The sequence below is a fragment of the Canis aureus genome, chromosome 3 (assembly GCF_053574225.1).
Source record: "Canis aureus isolate CA01 chromosome 3, VMU_Caureus_v.1.0, whole genome shotgun sequence".
NCBI lineage: Eukaryota > Metazoa > Chordata > Mammalia > Carnivora > Canidae > Canis > Canis aureus.
The window spans coordinates 60,444,052-60,468,092 of NC_135613.1; the positions used below are offsets into that span (position 1 = coordinate 60,444,052).

Consider the following 24,041-nt stretch of genomic DNA (forward strand, 5'->3'; position numbering starts at 1 on the left):
GGGCGTGGCCGTGTGCGCCCCGGCCGGGGGCGGGGGCGTGCGCGTGCGCGGCGGGGGCGGGGGCGGGGCGTGCGGGTGCGCGGCGGGGGCGGGGGCGTGGCCAGCGCTAGCCAGGTGGTCGGGGTGTCCTCGCGTTCCCCGCGGAGCTCCCCCCGCGCTGTGGGGACCTGGTGCTGTGCGGCCCGCGCCTGCCCGCCGCTCCCGGAGTGCTGGCTCCGCCCGCGGCTGGCCTGGCCTGAGCTGGCGACACGGCCCCTCCCAGAGCCTCCTGGGGGCCGTCTCCGCCGGCGGTGTCCCCTGGAAAGCCGGCGCCGGGGGCCTGCAGTCCGCGCCGCAGGTGTGCTGCTTCCTCGCGGGGTCCTGGGCCTCCTCCTCCTTGGGCTCGCTCTCTCGCGCTCTCTCGCTTTCCGCCCTCTCCGCCGCGGTGGTGCGGTGGTCGGTCAGAGCCTCGTGTCTTCCAGGTGCACCCGTGTTGTCGCAAGTGCTGGGGCTTCTCTTGTTTTGGGCTGAGTAATGTCGCGTTGTGATCCACACGTCTGTCGTTACCCACTCTCCTGCGGAGGGACGTCCACCTCGTTTGCAGGTCTGCCTGCTGTGAGCCATGCTCATGCACGGGGTGCAGGTGTCTCGCCGACGCGGGGCTTCTTGTGACCCTGGGAACGCACGGGCCGGGACTGTGCGGCTCCGCTGTTTCACTGCTGTAAATGCGGTTTCCTTATGGGTTTGTTTTCTCTTTTTCTTAAAGATTTTATTTATTTGACGGAGATAGCGGGAGAGCGAGCAGGAGCAGGGGGAGGGGCAGAGGGAGAAGGAGGGGCAGACTCCCCGCTGGGTCGGGAGCCTCCTGTGGGACTTGATTCCAAGACCCTGAGATCATGACCTGAGCCCCCCGGGTCTCCCTCCTTATGATTCTTCATAACATCTCGTTTCCTCCAGCTGTAAGAGTGCAGTGTAGGAGACATAAGACATCTGTGTTAACGGACTGCTGACCTGACGTTACGGTAAGGCTTCTGGTGAGCGGCAACGTTTTCAGGACCCAAAGTTATAAGGAGATTTTCAGCTGAGCATGGGAGTGCTGCTGCTTCTAACACCCGTGTTATTCAAAGGTCAACTGTATTCCCACAAGTGTAATTTTGTGGGGATCCTCTGTATTTTTTTCCATGGTGGCTGCACCAGTTTACAACCCCTCCGACCGTGCTCGGCGATTGCCTTTCCTCTGCCCATGCGAGCACTTACTGTCCCACCTTTTTGACAAAGGCCGTTCTAACAAGCAGGTATAGGGTAATAAGTCACTGTGGTTTCAATATGCGTTTCCCTAACGACTAGTGACATAAAACATGTTTCCATGTACCTGTTGGCCCTTCATATATATTCAGAGAAATGTCTGTTCAGTCCCTTGCCCTTGTTTTAATTGGGCTGTTTCCTTGCTGTTGACCTGTAGGAGTTCTGTATGTGTCTTGGATATGAACCTCTTATCAGGCATATGGTTTGCATTTTTTTCTCCATACCGTAGGTCATCCTTTCACTTTCTTGATAGTTTCTTTCCTCAGTAGGATGTAGGCCCACTTGTTTATTTTTTATCTTGTTGCTTATGCTTTCAGTGTTACAACCAAAAATAATCACAAAGACCATATCAAGGAGCTTTGTTCCTATGTTTTCCTCTAGGAGTTTCACGACCTCAGGTCTTGCATTTAAGTCATTAATGAATTTTGAGTTAATTTTTGTGAGTGGTGTGAGATCAGGATTCAGTTTCATTCTTTTCCACGTGAATATCCAGTTATCCCAGCACCATTTACTGAAAAGACTGTCTTTTCTCCATTAAGTGTTCTTTGAAGAGGAAGAGGAACGACTCCTCTTACATGTCAATGACAACTGCACCTTCTAAACCTAAGCAAGAAGAGCCCACCACACCTGCATATCCGACTAGATAGGACCTCTCTTGTCTCTATGGAATTCCCTGGAAAGAAATAAGTGAAAGCCTGAGTCTATGTATGGGACTCACTCATTCAGTTTACTACCTACACAATACTTAACAATCACTTAAAATACACCAGGAACTGTGCTGGGTTTGGGGATATAAAAGGCAGGCATGACTCCTGTGTCCATGAATCTTACAGTCTGGAGGGGAGAATACATGGGGCATGTTTGCATTTACAAGAACTTTAGGAACACAGAATAGGGCCGTAATCTATGCTTATCAGTGATATTAAAGAGATGATGGCTTCTGGAGTCATGGATACCATTTTCTTCACCGTCTTTGATGAGTACCTGCCGCCACCACCACACCTCTGTGGTCTAATGGAGCATTCCAATGACCCAGTGGGGGCATGCTGGTTGTATCCTCGCCTGTGAGCAGTATGTAAGGACTTACGTGGTTTTATTCTTTTCTGCTGCTAACACATGAGCAAAACATTAGTTTCCATTAAGAAGGGACCTACAATAGAGAAACAAAAGATGACAGTCTGTGGTTCTTTCTGTGTAGAGTTTAATGAGAATAATGAGAAGGAAGGGGAGGCAGGAAGGGTTTTCCTTGTAGTTTCAAATCCAAAGACGCTCAGTGACTTTAGGTAAGACACAACTTCCTTTATCCTTCAATTTATCCTACTGTTACATAGAATGATACAGAAAAAAAAAAAAACAACTACATAGGGCAGTAAGCAGAAGGACTGAGACTGAGCCATAACTCTGCCATTTACTCAACCTCTTGGTTACACACGCATCACTTAGCTTTTGAAGGTAATAGAATGAAGTGATGAAAAAGATATTTTAAAATAGTTGCATCTGAATCAAGGCAGCCAAAAATGGTCCCCCAAATTGTGTTGATTTATATATTCTGTACACAGTTTTTCTTAACACCTTTTAAAATAGAGCACTTGCACTTGCCAGAAAAAGAAGCAACACAAAAATGATTTGTGGAATGCCACATACAGTTTTGGTCCTAGATCTACATAAATACTCTTCTTTCTATATATTATTGATTTTCAAAACAACCTTGCAGGTCAACATTTTATAAAATATTTCCATACATATAAAGCAGAAAGCTTTAAAGATGACAGTAGAAATGAGCTCTCCTTTCTATATATTATTGATTTTCAAAACAACCTTGCAGGTCAACATTTTATAAAATATTTCCATACATATAAAGCAGAAAGCTTTAAAGATGACAGTAGAAATGAGATGCTAGGACATGACTTTCTTTCAAAAAAGCCAACGACTCATGTTTGGGAAAGGCTCAGCAGTGCAGAACCATAACTCGTGCCATGGGCCCCTTAAATCCTAAAGCAGGATGCTAGGGCACGTCCACTGCAACCCGGCTGTGGCTCTGGCTCTCTCTGGGACCCCAACAAGAAGGAGCCACTGTCTGGGACACTGCTTGCCATTATGATAGGGGGAACAGAAAACATGATGGATCCCATGCTGGCTGTTAAAGTTTCTGCCCTGAAGTGACATATACCACTTCTGTTTAAGTCCTGTAGCTACCTGAATCTTGCAGAGAGAGACACCAAATAAAAGTAAATGCAACCTACAACAGCATGGTGTTGGAATGAAATTTTACTCAGGATCCAAGGAAGAATGAGTTTACACAGTTTTGAAGGGTCGTAGAGAAAAGCAAAAGATTGATTTTTGCTTATTCCTCACCATGCAGATTGTTGTGTTTTTTTTTAATATCACAATGATATCTCTCAACATACATGTTCTAGTATTTTGCCACTCCCTGTCAAGAAATGGAATCTACTTGGGGTGCCTGGGTGGCTCAGTGGTTGAGTATCTGCCTTCAGCTTAGGTCATGATCCCAGGGTCCTGGGTGGAGTCCCACATGCTCCCTGCTTAGTGGGGAGCCTGCTTCTCCCTCTTCCTCTGCCCCCAGCTCATGCTTTCTCTTTCGCTCTCTATCTCAAATAAATGTATAAAATATTTTTAAAAATGGAGTCTACTTAATATAATCATTATTGGCTCATTAGCTGTGAGAAATGTACTATACTAGTGCTTGATGTTGATAATAGTGGAAACTGAGCGTGGGATATATGAGAACTTTCCATATTGTCACTGCCATTTTACTGTAAATCAGAAACTCTTCTAAAATAAAGTTTATTTTTAAAGAATCAAGGTGAGCATAAATAAGTAGATAAAAATTTAAAAAGTAGTAGAGTGCAGGCAGAAAGAGAATAATAACTCAAGAGAGCCATCGAGGTTGATGCCTTTAGGAAGGTCAGAATATATAGAATTCTGGATGTGGGATCACAGGTTGAAGACATTGTAGGCAAAAACAGCATTTCCAGTTTGAAACCCAACCAGGAAAATTAAGAGTCAGTGCTCAGGGGGTGCTGGGCTGGCAAAGTCGGTAAAGAGTGGACTCTTGATCTCAGGGCTGTGAGTCTAGGCCCCATGCTGGGTGTTGAGATTACTTAAAAATAAAAGAGTAAGTGCTCAGGAGGGAAATAATATTAAACTGGACACCTGAGTGGCCCTCTGGTATATGAATGTATCTCCCAGATGAAGACAAGTAGTTCACAGAATTAAAATCACTGGCAGAGAGTGCGCTGTTTTTAATGCTTGCTGCAGAAAAGCGCTGTCTTTTTGGATGCATATTAGAGTAGATCAAAACCGAGTGCAAGAAGCTTGGGTTTAGTTCGGTATGTTCTCATGAGCATTTTTACAATCTTCAGCATGGATGAATATTGTGCCTCTTCCAACTTAGTACTGGGAAGATGGCATAGTGGAGATGATTTCTTAGAATGAGAATCACCAATAGACTAATGGATTTGCATTTTAAAATTCTGAAGCTGTAGAGAAGCCATCCGATCATGCAGTGACTCATGCAGTGACTCAGTTTCCCATCTGGATAATAAAACAACAGGATCTGCCTTATTGAGACATCACAGCAGTGTTCTGTGGAAACACTGAGAAAGTAAATATAAAGGTGCTAACAAAACTGCCAAAGGGTACATAATTGTGTATCCTTAGGGTGCACCCAACAAAAATCAAGTTCCACTAATCTAGAAAGGAGGCTTCCTTCAGGTGCTCCACAGAATCAGAGCAAGGAGGGACACGAGGCCTGTAAAGGGAGCAAGATGCCCTGGTTCCCATTCCCACCCCAATTCTGGTAATGGGGCTTTCCTTTTCATATACTACACACTATACTGAGGTCAACAGCCCTGTCTTTGGTCTCAGAGATCTTAGCCGTGTTCTCAGCCATCAAAAATAGACTTGTCTCCATCGTGTCATTTGATTGGAACTCAGCAAACTATTGGGCACAGGTAGGCATCATCTCTTGGGAGAATGCATAGGTGCTAGGTGGGTAGTTCCCAAAGGCCTTCACTATCCAGCACTGGAAAGATAAGTTCACATGAGTCTGCAGCAGAGGCAGTGATTCCTGCAAAGACAGTGGATGCTCTGCGTGTGGTCTCAGACATGTATTCAGCAGCCACAGTGCTCCAGTCTCGGGCAGTGACCAACGACCATGCTGCTGCTTCTTGATGCTGAGTCTGCTCCTGTCCGTGTGTTGTTCATAGATCTACCCCCTCCCATCTGGTCTCATGAAACCCCTCTTCCAGGTCTGAGCCTTATCCATCTCTGGAATCTCTTTCTTGGTCTGGAGAACTTTCAACTGTATATGTAATCTGTGGGGCCCAGAGCAGAATGAAAATGCAGCGTCCCTTGTTCAAAACTCCCTGAATGCTGGTAAGAGCCAACCACAAACCTGCCCAAGTACGAAGCTGTGTGCAGGCCCAGGGGGGCATCACTCAGTGCTGTGTGCTCATTATGACTCATCTTCTATCCCAGAGACACAGCAAGATCTTCCCATTGTCTTGGGCAGTCAGGAATTGCCATTGCAGTCTCCTGCATCAGGCTTTACTCTTTATCTCTCAGTCAGATTCAAAAACCTTTGGAGAGACTTGTATCATCTGGGGGATAGTGAAGCCACGAGATGGAAAAGGACTTGATGCCTGAACCAGCAGGTGGAAGACTGCCTGCCACATACCATGATCAATGGTCACATGAAGGATAAACACAATTCTGTAATGTTAAGCCATTGCAAGTTCCGGTTCATTTGTAACAGTTGCCATAACTTGACTGTGTTGTCAGGCGGGGCAGTGTATGGTAACATTACCACGGCAAAATCTCATTATCTTATAAAAAACTTATTTCTTGTTTATGATACACCATCAGGAACAAAGTGCTCATCATAACCAGCTTCTCAGGGAGCTTGGCTGATAAAACTTCTGTCTTGACTTACGCTTCTGTGATCACAACACTTTGGGAAAGAACCATGGTAAATTATACACTGCTTTGTAAGGTGTCTGTGCATATGTGATATATCACTTCTTACATTTTAAAAAGTATCTCAGGTCAAATGGTCATACCTAAATTTAAAGAGAGCAAAGAACTGCAGTCTTACTATGTACCACAAAAGGGAAATCCAGACATATTTGGCAAATGAGAGCAATGACTACCATGTGAATGTAGATATTGGTGTTTGGAAGAAGGATGCTGCCATACACAAATCCAAAATATGTTGTGCAGGACAGGTAGTCAGGCTGCAGGCAGCAAGGATGCGGATCAGCAGGCTGGTAGCTGGAGGGCTCCAGGGTACCTTGGCAACATTCCTAGTAAGTCTGCCCCCAGTGAGAAGTAGAGGGTGGACCTGGTGAGACCTGAACTCTACAGGAAATAGATGGAGCAGAATTGTATGTGTTGGATACAGTTATCTACCTTTAGCAAGATATAGCAAAGAGGGGAGCTCAGGTGAAAACTGGTTGGCTTTTTGGAAGACGTAGAAAGGGAGTAATGAATAATTCTACACATCATGGTCCCTCTAAAGTTAGAAAAGCTGACTGCTCATAGACCCTAGGAAATAAGAGATAAGACTGGAAAAAGTTTTGGTGAAAAAGCACTAAAAATTCTCTCAGCTCAACAACAAAAATAAAAAGTGACACAATCTTTCTGCAAAGATCAGAGTAAGTAAGGGTTTTAACCTTGCCATCCCAATTTATTGTTGCAGAGAGCATCCAGAGAGCCATCCTTCGTTGAGAGAGGGGGCATGCAGATGAGGAAGCCAAGGGATAAATCATTTTTGAGAATTATATGTAGGAAAGAACTGTGGGATTCACCATACGGGAGCAGGAAAAACATATATCAGAAAGCCTCAGTTCTTAAAGTAACTGTTAAAGAAACCATGTGCCGGGATTAAAAAAAGACTTTGAGCCTTAAATCAAGCTAGCTTCCAGTGTCCTCAGCAGGCAGCCCGGTAACCCATCTTCCTGGTCTCCAGGCTGCTGGACTGTAAGCAGCCGCCTTGGAACCCGACGGCAAGGACTGCCCCACATGGAGGTCTTAGATGCCTTTCCCTTCTCCGCAAATGTGTGTTCAGGGACTTCACAGCCCTGTTCCTGGCGAGAACACGAGACACAGTATGGGAATACCTTCCATTAGCTCCAGGGCATATGTTCCTCTGTGGTGTACAATTTCACATTTTGTATTGTTAGAATATCTTCAGTGGCCAAAGGTGTCAGGGTGACATGTGAGAAGCTTGGTCTCATTTCCTTTAAATCTGTTCTGAGCAATCCTCTTGAGTGAATGGATGCTACCAATTTGCTGATGCTCTAGCCTTATAGCAACAGGCTGTGATGTCAGAGGGTTATTTTATTGTAGAAGTTATCCAAAGAAAGTTGAGAGGCTGTAACGCAGAGAGCTCTGGCTTAGTTGCATGTTATCCAACACTCACTTCACATAAATATAAATGGAAATAGAAAAGATTCATACTAACAGTTTGTGTGAACATTTTTATTAATAGTTGCCATGGTGTGGAGAAGCTTTCCTTTCAGCACTTTATATCAGTGGTTATGTGTTTTTTAAAATAATATTACAGGGCATTCACTTACAAGTCTAAGCAAGACGATCTCCTGCGAATAAAGGTAAAACGAGGTCAGGCACATGATAGAGAAAGCAGCACTGAAGCATTTAAATGAATCATCATCATTCTAGAGGAAGATATTACCTATTACTTAGATGTTTTGAATTTTTTTTTATAGTAGGAACCTTAAAGCACATAGGATTCTGTGCTGAGCTTGGAGCCAGACACGGGGTTCAATCTCGAGACCCTGAGATCAAGACCTGAGCAGAAACCAGGTGTTGACGCTTAACAGACTGAGCTACCCAGGAGCCTGGGAATTATAATTATCTTTATAAAAACATGTCACTCATGTTAATAAGTCATGGACTTATTGTTAAATAGGTGAATAAACATGTTTTAAGTCTCAGTTTTCATGACTATGACAGTAAATATTGATAGAAATAATGCACAAAAAATCTTTTTGGAATCCTCAATAATTTTTTAAAGTATAAAGAAGTATAAAGTATATAAATGAGATATGCCAATATAGATCAAAATCAGGAAAACTTGGCTCAGAAAGGTTTTGTCTCATGTTGTACAGCTCATATTTTCTGTTTGCATGCCACTTGCTAGCCAACTACTAAAACATCCTACATTAAGTTAAAAAAACAAAACAAACAACACCTTACTACTGATATCAATTACACTATTGGTTAGAGTGGCTTAATTTACTGGAAAACCAGACCCACAGACATATGCTGTAACATGGCTCAAACATAAAAAAGGGTATTTCTTGCTTATTTAACAGTTGCTGACTTTATTCCACACTAAATCAGGAGACCTGCGTCCTACTCATTGATGGTTCTGTCATTTCTGGTTGCTTTGTATCCAGCTGGCAAAAGATTAAGGTACACTCACTTCTATAAACTCTCGCACACGTGACCTCTATTTCCATCTTACTTGTGAGAAGTAGTTAATGGCTACACATGGAGAGTAGCTGCTTCTTAGCTGTGGAAGGAGAGAATGGATATTGGTGGATAGCTGTCTGTCTATCACTGTGATATGGTGCCAAGAGATTAGCTTGGAACTGAATTTGGAGATCAACCTTGGTCTGATGACTAATCATCTCTGTGGTTTTTTTTTTTTTTTTATAACAAGTCCAATTTTTATTCCGACTGTTGTCACAACGTGATTACAGTCACAGAGACTCTTCCCAGCTTAGAGCTGGGACTCTTAGAAGCTATTTCATACTCTGTTGCAAGGGTAGAAAACCGCAGCATGAGAGGGAATTAAGTCCTGAATTATTGGCTTCATCACATCCACCTTCTCCACCCCAAAATGGCACAAAAGAAACAGCTATCACGCCCTGCAGACTACTTTTGGTGTAAAAGAGGTGATGGAGTGGGTGGAAACAGGTCATGAAAATCTGTCGAAAAAAAAATCTTTTTTTTTAAAATTTTTTAAAATTTTTATTTATTTGTGATAGTCACAGAGAGAGAGAGAGAATGAGGCAGAGACACAGGCAGAGGGAGAAGCAGGCTCCATGCACTGGGAGCCCGACGTGGGATTCGATCCCGGGTCTCCAGGATCCCACCCTGGGCCAAAGGCAGGCGCCAAACTGCTGCGCCACCCAGGGATCCCAAAAAAATCTCTTTCAATGAGTTTGTACACACCATCAATGAGCCTCCTCTGCATTCGGGTAGAAAACCAAAGTTCAATTCTCAAGAAGTCATCATTTCATTCATTGACTCAATATCAATTAACAAAGTGCCTACAAATTATCAGCTTCCACTTGCAGTCATTTCTAGATAAAAAAGAAACCTGAACTCTCTAGGGGGGCCACCAAGGTCCCCCCAAGTCTACAGCTGAAAGGACTTTTCATGGAATTGGGTTTCTTCTGTACCTCTGAAAGGGTAACACTTTAAAGCTCAATCATCTTTAACCTGGAGGTCTAACATGATATTTAGCAATACTTGCATCCCAGACATACAACATTAAAAGGTACACTAATTTCTGAAGGTAGCTATGCTCAAAATACTTTAAAATTAAATGATTGTACAGTATCTATTTATGCCTGAAATTCCAGTCCTAGACCAAGCTTGTGGCCACCAGCATTGACAGTCTTGCCATCCAGCAGAGCCGATAACATCAGTTTGATACCTGGCTTTTGGTCTGAGTGTATCCTAAGCCTATCAGGCTGGAGTTGTTCACTTTAGCCGAGAAGCAGGCGTCAGGGTCAATCTGATACTTGGCCGCTATTCCAAAGCGAGTATTACTATTTCCTGCTGTCCAGGCCAGATTGACAGTGGTCTCTAACTTCTTGTTCACCTTCTGATAAATAGAGCCACCAAACTCTGTCCCGTCGTTTACGTTAGTATGGAGCTGGAATTCGTCGGTCTTGTAGCCAACCACAAAGTTGCTCTGGGTCACTCGGGACTTTGCAGTCTCAAAATTCACCTGGTAGCCAGCCAGCCAGCCCTCATAGCCCAGCACCAAAGCACCCCGGATGGAAGGACCAGCAATGTCAAAATCCATGTCACAGCCCAGGTTGATGTGCTCCCGCTTATACCCTGTCTTGATTTTAGCATTTTTTCCCCCGGTGTTTGGTGAGAAGGATGAATCAAAGGTCAGCTTCAGTCCACGTGCAAGCTGATCTTCCACAGTGATCTCTGTGCCTAGAGTGTTGTCAGTGTCCCGTTTCTCTGTGAACGTCAGACCATATTCAGTCCATCTGTACTTGGTTTCCAGACTGCCCGTCACTTTGGTGGTCTCAGTGTTGGCTGAACCCCAACTTGTAAATTCCAGTCCATTCTCAGATTTTGTTTTCAAGTCAAGTTTTATTAAGCCAAATCCATAACCCTTAGCGAAGACGTCCCTGGCAGATTTGCCAAGATCAGCATAGGTGGGAGGCACAGGCATCTTCTGCTCACGGGGGTGGCGGGCTCAGTGGCACATACCGCGGAGGCTGCTGCGCGAGGAACCGAGCGCACCATCTCTGTGGTTTTGTGTATGAGATTTCCTTCTGAAGCCTCATGACTACAGAGGCCTCATATGTCTTCTTTCCATGCTAGGTCTAATTCTAGGTACACAGCTGTGATTCACAAAATTCCAATCCTTGTGGGGTTTATGTGTCAACTAGAGTTTCCATGTTTCCTGACTTCTTGTTTAAACTATATTCAAATACTCCAATGTCCTATCCTGTGGCAGTCCAAAGCCCGTTGAAGATTCCTACAAGTTCACGGGAGGCATTCATGTGATCTCATCTGCTTCCCAGACTCATGTTCCTACCTGTGTTGCCTTTCTATTTACCACGTTGCTGTGGATGACAGTTTCACTCATTTCCACCAGAACTCACCTAGACCAAGCATTTGGGCATTTGGTGAATTCAAGACTGTGCGAGGGGTCATAATGCTTACTGTAGAGCAAGAATCTCCGTCCATATTTAGCTGCCTTTGCTTTCAAAATCCTTTTGGATTCAAAATCCTTTTGGTCTCCCCTGTCCTCTTGGGTTCTTGTTTAGATTTTTTCCCATCCAGTGGCCAGCATCCCGATTCATGGACTCCTCTCTCCCACCTGGTGGATTACTTCATGAGAATTTGAATTTTATAAGTCGCAGCAGTAGTGCTTTAGTTCCCACTCCGAAATCTTAGTCAAGAGGCAAAGCAGATTAAAAAGATCTTCTTTCCAATTATAAAGAATATAGTCTTATGAGGAAGGTGCATTACTTACGAGTGATTTGCATTACTGAATGCAAATTAAAAAAAAAAAATCTATGTTTAAGCTCCTTGGAAGGAAGGCTCACAGCAGAGACCAGAGGTGCCTGGCCGACTACAGAACCTTTCTTGGGCAGGGCCTGCATTAATGGGCAGAGGGCAGCATGCAGCACAAGTTTTAGCAGCTGAGTTTTGAATCCAGAATATTCAAGGAGCGGCAGTTCACAGGGATGACACGGGGAGGAGAAGGACACGGCCCGACGTCATTCCTGTACTTCTTCGGTACGCGGTTGTGCTCGCTGTAACATAACCGGTATCACGGGCCATTTCACAAAGGTGTTCAGGTGATCCCGGGGAAGCACCGACCTCCAGTAACCGGTAGCAACCGAAGGGCAGGGTGGGAAGGGAAGCGCCGCAGAGGGGAGCGCGGGAGGAGCGAGCGCAGGAGCGCGGGGCTGAACGCCCGACCCTCCGCTCCGCCCCGGCCGCCCCGGCCGCCCCGCGGCCCCGGGGCCCCGCCCCCCGAGCCGTGCGTGCGCGTGTCCGAGCGCCGACGTCCACAGCGTGCGCGGCCACGCCGACGTCGGCTCCGTCGCCATAGCGACTGGCCCTGGCAACCCCGAAGCCGGGAGGCTGCGGAGCGCGGACTGAGGGCTGCCGGCCGAGGTCGCGGCGGCTCCATGGCGGGCGGCAGCGGGGACGTCCGGAAGGTGTTCATCTTCACCACCGCCCAGAACTACTTCGGGCTGGTGTCGGAGCCCTGGGACCAGAAGCTCACGTACAGCTGCCCTGAGGTCAACAACTTCCTGGACGACGGCAACCAGATGCTGCTCCGGGTGCAACGCGCCGACGCCGGCGTCTCCTTCTCCAACGCGGTACGGCCCCCGCGGGGACCTCCAGCCTGGGCTGGACCGCACAGCTCCCCCCCCCCCCCCGCCCCGCTTGGGCTCCCCCCGGGGCAGGACTCCCTGGCCCCTCAGTCAGGCTCCCCTCCCTCGGGGCGGGACCAAGCGGCAGTTTACGTGGAGTGTGGCCCAGGCAAGCAGGGACGGGAAGGCTGCGGATTGCTGAAAATGTCTCTTGCGTTGGGTACTGAAGATGGAAGCTGTAGCCCTTCCAAGTTAGTGCTGTTATGTACTGTCATATACCACACTACAGACTCTTGTCGTGTTGGAAATGCTTCGTTGTGTTCTAGGCTCTGTAGCTGTCTGACAGCATGATTTAATAAGCTAATAAATACTGGGTCTGGTACCGTATGAGGTGCTTGGGGTAAAAGCCATGAACAGGTCAGAATTTGTCATCAAGGAGGAACATTCGAGTGCACAAAGATAGGCTAACACATGCACACAGATACATAAATGCAACAATTTGGGGGCATTGATAAGTGCTGTTAAGAGCGAAATAGAGAAATAGTATTGATGGGGATGGGGTGGGGAACTGCATTAAAATGGAGGGGGAAGGACTTCCTGTTTGTATTAGTGAGCTTTGGAGTAGGATTGGGATGATGTGTTGCAGGCAAACCTAATATTTGAAGGAAGAGTCTTTTAAGCAAAAGTACCCAGGCCCTGAGCCAGGTCTCACCTGGGTTTCAAAGGGCCAGGTAAAAACAATCTAGTGATTGCAGAAGTTTCCCTGGATGGCTGGAAACTGTGGAAGGTGACAGCATGGGCTGCTCATTTAGAACCTGGGACACCATTGAAATAGTTGAAATAGAACATCCATTGGTAATCTTAAGAGAGATGCAATCTGGCTTATGCTTTAGGAAAGAGGTTGGCAAACATTTTCTGTAATGGGCAGATAATATTTTAGGCTTTGTAGGCCATAAGGTCTCTGTAGAAGCTACAGCTCTGTGGTTGTAGTATGGAAGCAGTCCTAGATGATGTGCAAATGAATATTACTATGTTCTAAGGAAACTTTATATATAGACACTGATAATTGAATTTCATATAATTTTTGTCATGAAAAAAAAATTTTTTTTTTTAAAGGATTTTAGGTGGTCTCTACACCCAACGTGGGGCTCGAACCCACAATGCCCAGATCAAGAGTAGCAAGCTCTCCTAACTGAGCCAGCCAGGGGCTCCTGTTTTCATTTTTTTAAAAAACCTATTTTAGCTTGTGGGCTGTGCAGCTGGTTGTGGTAGGCTGATGCCTGATGGATCCCAGGAGGTGCTAGAGTTATTTTGCAACCTCAAAGGAGAACAGCTTTGTACTTTGAATTAAAAGCTACCAAAATTTTGTCAGTTGAGGGAAAATAGTATTTGCCATTGATAGAGAACCTGGCAGGAGATGTAGCTGGGACTGCTAGTTTTGTTTCCCTTTTCTCAAGAATGAGGAACAGCTGTAGCCAACTGAGCTTTGCGTTAGCTCTGACTTTGCTTAGGACAAAGCTCGCCATCCTGACTGATGCCAGGGAGCCTTAGCCAGTAACTGTGGTTACTCTTCTCAGTATAATGATGAAATGTATATTTTCTGAATTTTCTTTCTTTAGGTGGGAGGAAGAGAGTACAAGGGTATGTACTATTTAATGACTAAAGGGTGAATTTTTCAAATCTGTATATCTATAGCTTGTTATTCTTGCTTGTAATTGGAATAAAATGGTCATACTAGAGATAGAATTTTAATGTGTGCGAATGGGAGTTTGAGAAATGCAGCAATACCAAGTAAATGCCAGTTTCTCCTTTGTGCCTAAAAATGTAATGATTAGGGTAAGAGGAAAGTAGCATGGAATCTCACTCGTCTATAAAGTGTTTTCATGCATAGCAGTCAACTTGTTTGAAAGCTTTTTTAACACATATACTTATCTTCCTGGAAAAAGAAATGAGAACAACTGTGAAAATGTATATATAATGCAAAAACTTCTTTCCGGTAATACACTTTTCAGCTGATGAACTAATTGCTATGAACTGACCTATTTTAAACATGGTTGCTTTAGTGAATTCCAGTTTAGCTCATCTAGTTCCAACTTTAATCTAGTTATACAACTTAAATGAAAAAGTTTGATGCTCAGATACTTTAAGGGAAATTTTTTGATTCAGATAAAGATAAATTGAGAAGACAGACAACTTAAAGATTATTTTGGTAGCTTTGCGTTTACATATGACTTTAAAAGCACATTTTAAAACTCTGGTTTCAGGTAAGAGGGTAATTAATATCCTTGATACAGACTTTCTGGAACAGAGTGGAGACATATGCTACTAATCAGTGTGTTCCTGGGGCCCACAACTTAGTAGCATTATTGAATCTGGTGGGAGTGGAGTAGTTAGCAGTATCTGCCCACAATATTTATATAGTGCTTTCTGTTTATAAACCACTTGTCACAGTAGCTTTAGGATACAATCACATATAGGTGGGGATATATTTTAAAATCCAGATACTCCTAAAGAGCAGAGATAGATTGGTTGTAATATACTGTAATTATTTTAAAGTAAATATTTTTACCAAGGGATAAACATTACAGTGATAGAACAGTTTTCAGGAAACATTTCAAATACTTTTATAAAGGTAACATTAAAAATCATTTGTTTATCACTTAGATTGATTTTGCTGACACAAAAGATAAAGTGCTGGTGTTTTTCAAGCTGCGACCTGAAGTAATTACTGATAAGAATCTACATAGTAACATTCTTGTCTCATCTATGTTAGAATCACCTATAAATTCTCTTTACCAAGCAGTAAGGCAAGTATTTGCACCAGTGTTGTTAAAGGTAAGTGCCTTAAAGTACCTGTATGGTCATTTGTTTTAAGCTAGGTATTTGTATAAATGTCTTTGTAAACATAAAGATATTTATTGTATTTGCTGTTAATATCATTAGTATTTTAGTTTTTAAAATATTATAAAGATTTATAGAAATTTTAAAGTTAGCTTTGTTGCCGAATAGAGAAATGGGAGAAAGATAAAAATGCAATCTGCATCAGCTCTTATGTTGCTATACAGTAAATGATTTTATAAAATTTTAACTGTTGAAAGGCCTTTTTTTTTCTTCCTATGAGACAGAGGGCAGTGGCAGGCTTCGAGAGAGACAGGTGTATTTGGACTTATTTCTCTCAAGAGTATTTTAAGGAAGCCCATTTGATTGGAAAACTTTTTAAAAGATTTTATTTATTTGAGAGAGGAGGAGAGAGAGCATAAACAGGGGGAGTAGCAGAGGCGGAAGCAGACCCCCCACTGAGCAGGGAGCCTATGGTAGGGCTTCATCCTAGGACCCTAGGATTATGACCTGAGCCAAAGGCAGACGCTTCACTGACTGAGCCACCCAAGCGCCCCAATTGGAAAACTTTTGATCAATGTTTGCTCTTATCTGTTTTTATTTAGGATCAGGAATGGAGCAGAAACTTTGATCCCAAACTTCAGAATCTTTTGAGTGAACTGGAAACTGGGTTGGGTATAGTTCTACGAAGATCAGACACTAACTCATCAAAACTGAAATTTAAGGAAGATGACACACGAGGTATAAAACCATAGCTTAAAGTCAAAACGATTTCTTATTAGTACATTAGTAAATTAATATATTTTTTCACAGATTTATTTCCACACTTTTGGATCTTCTCTGAGCTTGAACTTCTTTTAAATGAATAGATTTACATGGATTTTGAGAAGAGGAGAATATAATCTTTAACAATGTGCAATGTGTGGACATAGAAAATATAATTGCCTCTTATTTGCAGTAGTTATGTTCTGTAAACTGCCTGTGAATGCTGAATTAGTAAATACTGAGCCCTTGCTTTTAGAGAAAAAACCAGGTTAGGTTCCAGTGAGCCTCTGGCCATAACGTTTTTGTCGGCCACTCAACATGTCACCTTATTTTATGTGTTTCTGTTTAAAGACACTTTATTTAATATACATTGTTGATTAATTAACATAGGCCTCATGGCCTGCAGCGCTGTAACTCATGCCTGAATGGAACTTCCCTAACTCCAGTATTTTCTCTGTAAGTCACATCATAGTGTTTTGTCCTTGCAACATTGGACTTCACTATGCTTGGGGGCCATTTTAAACAGAGAAATGACCAATAAAAAGTACAAAAAATGAGAAAAACATCCAACTGAGTAGTTTACACAAAGGATATTTGTTCATAGTAGAAGATAGGAAACAAGGTAGTGTCGCTTTGTTCAGCCTTAGCTGGGGACGTATATATGTGGCAACTCAAATGTTTCATTGCTCTGTGCATGTCTGTGAAGGACCACAAAAGCATTGCAAGCATTGATTTTAGATTACAAATAAATGTTAGGAAATGGATGAATTCATAAATCGAGCATCCATGAATAATGAAGATTGATCCTGATTGTCTACTTTGCAAAGATAATTGACTTTTTAAAAAATGCATCTTATTTGAAGCTAATTATTTTATTGTAGATGTAAATATTATTCATATGAACAATTAATATGAAATGCATGACCTACACTAATCATTATTTTATAATGCTGGTTACAGTTTTATACTTGAATAGTAAATCAAATGCTTTCTGAATACCATAGACTCAGGAAGAATAGTGCACTTTTCCAGCATGTGACTAAGCAAATATATTTCCCAGTTCATTGGGAAATATAAAAGCAAATTGAGAAGTAAAATTACTTTAATTTGCTTTTACTTTAATATTAAATTGTGGGCATTTATTTATTTAAATATTTTATTTATTCATGAGAGACACAGAGAGGCAGAGAGACATAGGCAGAGGGAGAAACAGGCTCCTGTGGAAGCCTAATGTGGGACTCGATCCTAGGACTCTGGGATTACGCCCTGAGCCAAAGGCAAATGCTCAACCACTGAGTCACCCAGGTGCCCCCAAATAGTGGGCATTTATTGATTCACTTGTAAGCATTTCTGATTTGGATGTTATTCACTAATATGACTGGTAATGGAAAGCCTTGTGTAGGAGAAGCAAGAAATTATAGACTGATGGTGTAGATATGGATGATTTACAAAAACATAATGGGAAACCTACTGAGCCACAAACTTGGGAAGTATTAATTTGGTACTGTTAATTGTTCTGACTTTTCATTTTGAACTGATACTTCTTTTTTTTTCCTTCTTACCTTTTCAGGTATTCTTACACCAAGTGATGAGTTCCAGTTTTGGGTAGAACAAGCTCATCGTGGAAATAAACAGATTAGTAAAGAAAGAGCCAATTATTTTAAAGAATTATTTGAAACAATTGCAAGAGTATGTGATTCTTATATAGTTATATGTCAGGCTTTTGATAATAAAATTACGTTAGGATTCAGTTTTCACTAGATTTGCCTTCGTTTTAAAATTATTACTTTTTGGTTGTAAACAAAATATATCCTTTTTATGTAGCAGGGTTTCCTTAAAGTGTGCATTTAACATGCGTACTACAACTTTCAAGAAAGATTTCAAGAAAGAAACTTTCAAGAAAGATTCTAATCTCTAGTAAATATTTTTCTCAAAAACATAATTACTTTTCTGCCCATAGATAGGGAAAAGCAAAAGGCTAATGTACTAACAGGTTTTTTTCAATGTGAGAGTAACAGGTTCTTTAGAAGGGATGTTCAGTTTATTCAAATGAGCATTTCGAAATAATCTGAAATATGAAAAGTCTTAGTTTTATGCTTGATTGATTTTTCTTTGAAATATTCCTAGAGATTAAATAAGTGACCATTTTAAGTATGGTTACAAAATGGTCTATTCTTTTCAAAATAAATAGTAATTTTATATTTGTTCCTAATGTTTCTTTTTCTTTTCTTTTTTTTTTTTTTTTTAAAGATTTTATTTATTTATTCATAGAGATGCACACAGAGAGAGAGGCAGAAACGCAGGCAGAGGGAGAAGCAGGCTCCATGCAGAGAGTCTGACGTGGGACTCGATCCAGGGTCTCCAGGATCACGCCCTGGGCTGCAGGCGGCACTAAACCGCTGCGCCATGGGGGCTGCCCTGTTCCTAATATTTCAATATCATTTTAATGAAGTTTGAGATGGTTTTACACTTTTTTGTCATAATGATGGAATGTAAAATAACAAAGCTTGAACTTTGATGGTGTTACTGGTAATATGCAGTGCAGTCCACAAGTTGACGACATTTGTGAACTACAGTGGGTAATGTCTGAATGGCATTAGGACTGCCTCCTTTCAGTAGCTGCAAGAAGTGAATCCAGACTTTAAGAAAAATAGGCCAAGGGAAAAATAAATCAATAGACTTTGCAATTCCTATTTTTTCTTCTGGCTTTCCTGAAATTTGTAAAGGAACTTGTAGGGTATTTGCGTAAAGATGTAACTCATCATCTGGTAGAAGGAAGAGGAGAAAGTGATATGGCGGGTTTTAGAACTGTAGCAGCCGAAAAATCTGGGAGCATGGTGACTGTGTTGCTGAAGATATGGTTATCATTATGTCTAAAAATGAATGCCTTTTGGTTTTAGGAATTTTATAACTTGGACAGTCTGTCCTTACCAGAAGTGGTTGACTTGGTGGAGACTACTCGGGATGTTGTAGATGATGTATGGAGACAAACGGAGCATGATCACTATCCCGAGTCACGGATGTTACATCTCTTAGATATCATAGGTACTGGTAAAGAAGAGAGCTTGTAAAACTTTGGAATCTGTCTTACTTTTGTTCTCTTGTTTTTCCTTCAAGCCCTTACTAAAAATGCTCCTCAGTGTAAGAATTGTTGCTCAGAGTATTGCTTAGAGCAAATTGTACAGGATTATTTAAATAGAAGTTTGTATATAGTTGGCTAATTTAAATCTTAGTCTCAAATTCTTTGACCATTAATGCAAGTTTACATAGATTTTTAGTCCCTATACATATACTAATTTAAACTTTATTTTGTAATGATTTCAAAAGTCTTTAATATGTATTGGTTTATTTGTTAGTATTTATTTATTTATTATTTTATTTTTTTTTAAGATTTATTTATGATATAGAGAGAGAGAGAGAGAGAGAGAGAGGGGCAGAGGCACAGGGAGAGGGAGAAGCAGGCTCCATGCCGGGAGCCTGATGCGGAACTTGATCCCGGGACTCCGGGATTGCTCCCTGGGCCAAAGGCAGGCGCTAAACCACTGAGCCACCCAGAGATCCCTATTTGTTAGTATTTAAATTGCATATACTTTTTGACCTAGAAAATACCATTCTTTTTATTATTCTCAGGAAATATTTGACAAGTACATAAGGTATATGTGTATTTATTTCAGCATCAGTTGTAGGGGTAGGAAACATAGCAGTTGAGAATGGGTTACATAATGCTACATCTATACACTAGGCACTGCAGCCTTTTGAAAAAAATTGTACATACTTCTACACTTGAAAGATGCACATGATATATTGAAAGATCCAAAAATACAGAGGAATGTGTGTGCATGTGTGTTTTGAAAAATATTTGTTTTTGCATCTAAGGATGTGCATATGGTATTTTATAGATCCTTAGTGTGCTAATTTATACATTAAGTTTTGTCATAAGCATGTATTCTATAATTAGTAAAAATTTTTTTTCATTAAAAAATTAATTTTTCATTACAAATTTTGCTTTCTGTTTTATTAGGTGGTTCATTTGGAAGATTTGTACAGAAAAAGTTGGGAACTTTGAATTTTTGGGGAGATCCTTATTATCTCGTGAAAGACAACCTGAAAGCTGGTATTTCAATTTGTGAACAGTGGGTGATTGTCTGTAATCACCTCACAGGTCAGGTGTGGCAGCGCTATGTTCCTCATCCATGGAAAAATGAGAAATACGTCCCCGAAACACTTGAGAAACTTGGCAAACGCCTTGAAGAGGTACCATTTGATCATTTGGGTCTTTGACGTGAAGTGTGAAGTAGGTCCTCACTTGTTTGTGAACATATTTTATGGTTAGTAAGCAGTGCACCCCTGAGAGATTATTTGTTTTTGGGAGAGAAAAAGAATTAAAGTTCATGTGAGATAATTTAGGGCAGTCATGTGACTGGTACCCAGTGGGGAACAAGTAAGTACTGGTTCCCCCCGCTTGCTTTCTCTTTGGCGTGTGGCTATTCACCCTGGAAGTTGTGAACTTCTGTTTTGTTCTTGTGAAAAATATAAGCAGCCCACCTGTCCAGGTATGGACCCTCTCTGACATTTTCTTGGCTATCTTGAAATTGTTATGAAGCGGGGACAGCTTTTAGGGAGTACTCAGTGGAGATATTTGGAAGAGCTGTTTCATTTATGTAGGTTACACGTTTCAGGATAGAACTTAAATTTTTAGCTTTGAGGGACAGGCAAAATGAGGATTGCAATGATTACAAAGATGACTTTGACACTTTGTGCTTATAGTTCTTTGGGGTTTTTTTTAAAACCTTTTTCATTAAAAAAATTTTTAAAACCCTCACTGAAGTGAAACAGTATAACAAACATCAGTGTATCTGTCACTCGATTACAGCAGCCATTGGCATGACTCACTTCTGGTTCTGTCTTCGTCTCCCCAGCCTTCCCTCTTCTGGGAGTAGTTTTAAAGCCAAGCCAAGAAATTATATACTTATACCCTTAAAGCTTAACCACAGAACCACTGTCACACTCAACACCGACAGTACTTTGATAGTGTCATCCTGTATGTTGTAAGGTGTTCTAGAGTTGGTCTGCTCGAATTGTGTGCTTCCTGGGTGCTCTGTAATTCCTGTGCGTTACTGCTGGGGGCTGGCCTGTTGGTTTCCTGTGGCCAGTGCATTCACTGCTCTCTGCTCTCTCTCTGATGCTTGTTCTTTGGCGTGGTCTTAGTGATTTACCAGCCATTGATGATGGTGGGAATTGGGACTTAGTGATATTCCGGTTCTGTTTTTCTCTTTGCATTTCTTCGTGATTATGGAAGAACTTCTTGTCATCCGTGTCTTAGTTACCCTGAAATAACGTTTGTACAGGAATGGCAGCACACATCATTCCTGTTTCCTTTTATTTATTACTTTTTAGAACAACGAACAATCAGTTAGTGTCTTAGTAAGTTCCCTAGGCGGTTAATGGAATGTTTTTTGCTAGTATCATTACAAAGTTATGAGTTTTTATATTTAATGAGTTTCAATCTATTGTAGTTGTTACTGTCATCAGACTGTTCGTCTTTGAGCAGTGAGTGGCCATGTACGTTGGCTCTTGGGTTAGTTTTGTATGCATCCAGTATTTCTTCGATAACTTCCTTACTTTTAACCCCCCCCCCCGCCCCCCGCCCAAAGGTACCAGTCCATCTTGGACATTTTCCTAGAATTAGTCCTTTCTCTCAAGAGCCTGGTTTTTCCAGTGGAAAATGGCATTTAGCAACAATAATCTGGTTGGGGAAAGTGCTAAATGTCATTTACTATTAATGTTTTTAAGCCTTCTCAGTAGACAGGTTGTTATATTGGTATTTTTGTTCTCTGAGAGAAAAATCAGTAGTTGATACTCCTCTTTCTAACTCAAATAGAAGTTCATAGTGTTTTTTAAGGTTTTTGATTACCTTTTAATTGTTGTTGGAAGTATTATTTAATTATTTGAATGTGTGAATGCCACACATTTATTTAAACTGTATAAAATTTTTTTAAAAGTAGGCTGTACACTCAGCATGGGGCTTGAACTCACGACCCTGAGATGCCACTGTTGGTGGAAGTTTTAAATACAAAATCCAATAATTTGTTTCCCACCTGTTTGTAAATTATGCATAATAGAGTGTAACATTTCATTGTTAGAAGTGCCGTTTAACACAGAATGAAAATCAAGGGTTTTTATTATATTGAGGACTCTAAAATGTTACTTGGATGAATGTTAAACATAGCTTAACCATGTTTAGATTTTGTGTATTTTCACCAAGTTTGAGCACATTAATTTATCAATTAATGTGATGATGTGATACTATCTTTGAATGCCACTTTGACTATTGATGAGTAGTAATTCTCAATATGACAGTTTGTTGCATTCATTTCAGAGAAGTAGTTTAAAGAAACTCTTGCCCAGTACATTGAGACTCTAGGCCTATTTTTGAAGATTTATCACTTTAAATAAATTTGTTGTTCTAATATTCTATGTTTTAGGTCTTGGCTGTTAGAACAATTCATGAGAAGCTTCTTTATTTTTTACCTGCCAGTGAAGAGAAAATCATATGCTTGACTCGAGTATTTGAACCTTTTACTGGCCTGAATCCTGTGCAGTATAATCCGTATACCGAGGTCGGATACATGTTTTTGCCTATATAATTTCCTGTTTGTGTTGTTCTCAAAGACAGATATTGAAAATGTTAAAAGTCTAATAATATTGTTAATTTGTTTAGCCTTTATGGAAAGCTGCAGTGTCTCAATATGAAAAAATTATTGCACCTGCAGAGCAAAAAATAGCAGCAAAATTGAAAAATTATATTTCAGAAATTCAAGATAGTCCACAGCAGGTAAAATATTGAAATATTTTACTTTTAATATATCCCTTAAGCTATTTTTGGAAATATTTATTTACCAAGTTGATCGACTTAGGATGAACATGTACTTATTTTATGTTAGCTTCTTCAAGCATTTCTGAAATACAAAGAGTTGGTGAAGCGTCCAACTATAAGTAAAGAATTGATGTTAGAAAGAGAAGCTTTACTGGCAAGACTTGTGGACTCCGTTAAAGGTAAAAGTTTATTGGATATTATAGTGTTTGCTTGAGAAAATATTTTGTAGGTTCTTTTTCTTGTATACCAGTTGGAATTAAGCCTATTTTATATATGCTGACGATTAATGTAATATTTTTGTTATAAATTACAGATTTTTAAAATTAACTAGTTATTTTTTTCCCTGTCTCATTTGATGCATGGTAAGGTCCCTAAGAGTAAAGGACCAAGTCTTAAGATTTTTCTAAATATAACCTTTCACTTAGTACTTGGTGCATGGAAGGCACTTAGGAAATCTTTGCTGAATATGTGTAATAATTTATTTGTTTTAAATTTTACAGATTTTCGGTTAGACTTTGAGAATCGATGCCGAGGAGTTCCTGGTGAAGCATCTGGGCCGCTTTCTGGCAAAAACCTTTCGGAAGTTGTTAATAATATAGTTTGGGTTCACCAGTTGGAACTGAAGGTATCAGCTTTAAGAGATGTTGAAGATGTTAATTGTAAAATGTGCTAAGTTAATATGGAAGGCATTCTAGAGCCTCTAGTGAAAACATGAAAAAAATTCCGTTTTCCTTGGCATATCTAATTTTCATGTGAAATGTAGAATTCTGAAAAAATGTACAGAGGAGGCTTGAGGGTTCAAGTGGTCTGCTCATCTTCTATGTAGAAATCACTAGCACATCATTTATCATTCAGGTGCAGTCAGTCATTCTAGGTAAAGGGCCTTTTGAAAAAAATATCTAAGAGGATATCATCTTATACGTGTTTTCAAAGGATTTTTTTTTAATCCTTTGAGATTATCATTGCAAAACCTTGGTAGTTGCAAAGCCTATCTGCAAGTATATGTATGTAGGTAACTCTAGGTTGAAAGGAAATTAAAGGAAAGGTGAAATGTAATTATGACATTGCCTAGGGTAGTATTAGCAATTTATGGATTTAACAGCTATTATTTTAATATTTTGGTATTCTCAAACTTGATCTAAGAT

General features: G+C 41.1%; 1 protein-coding gene, 1 long non-coding RNA gene and 1 pseudogene across 11 annotated transcripts in view; 2 read left to right on the plus strand and 1 right to left on the minus strand.

Moving 5' to 3' along the window:
• The first annotated feature begins 98 nt into the window (after positions 1–98).
• LOC144311159 (uncharacterized) lies at positions 99–2,668 on the plus strand. 2 transcript variants are annotated; one of them, XR_013376721.1, is made up of 3 exons: positions 99–721; positions 937–1,001; positions 1,824–2,668. It is a non-coding gene; the product is annotated as an uncharacterized LOC144311159 (long non-coding RNA). The 2 variants fall into 2 exon arrangements; XR_013376720.1 differs by having other exon boundaries at positions 99–700.
• A 5,102-nt stretch (positions 2,669–7,770) lies between these two features.
• Positions 7,771–12,042, minus strand: LOC144311158 (non-selective voltage-gated ion channel VDAC1 pseudogene; annotated as a pseudogene).
• Positions 12,043–12,149: 107 nt separating this feature from the next.
• Positions 12,150–24,041, plus strand: part of DYNC2H1 (dynein cytoplasmic 2 heavy chain 1) — a 339,457-nt gene continuing 327,565 nt past the window's right edge. For 5 of the 9 annotated variants that reach the window (XR_013376718.1, XM_077893270.1, XM_077893267.1 and 2 more), the window contains exons 1-10: positions 12,154–12,422; positions 15,081–15,251; positions 15,860–15,995; positions 17,590–17,708; positions 18,920–19,064; positions 20,041–20,273; positions 22,505–22,639; positions 22,741–22,854; positions 22,964–23,075; positions 23,397–23,521. Coding sequence is in view for 8 of the 9 variants with exons in the window: in XM_077893270.1 (XP_077749396.1) it covers positions 12,228–12,422; positions 15,081–15,251; positions 15,860–15,995; positions 17,590–17,708; positions 18,920–19,064; positions 20,041–20,273; positions 22,505–22,639; positions 22,741–22,854; positions 22,964–23,075; positions 23,397–23,521 (1,485 nt within the window). In the remaining variant the exon portion in view is untranslated. Of the gene's footprint in view, positions 12,423–15,080; positions 15,252–15,859; positions 15,996–17,589; positions 17,709–18,919; positions 19,065–20,040; positions 20,274–22,504; positions 22,640–22,740; positions 22,855–22,963; positions 23,076–23,396; positions 23,522–24,041 lie in introns of all 9 variants that reach the window. The other 4 variants (XM_077893271.1, XM_077893272.1, XM_077893274.1 and 1 more) reach the window with 3 other exon arrangements.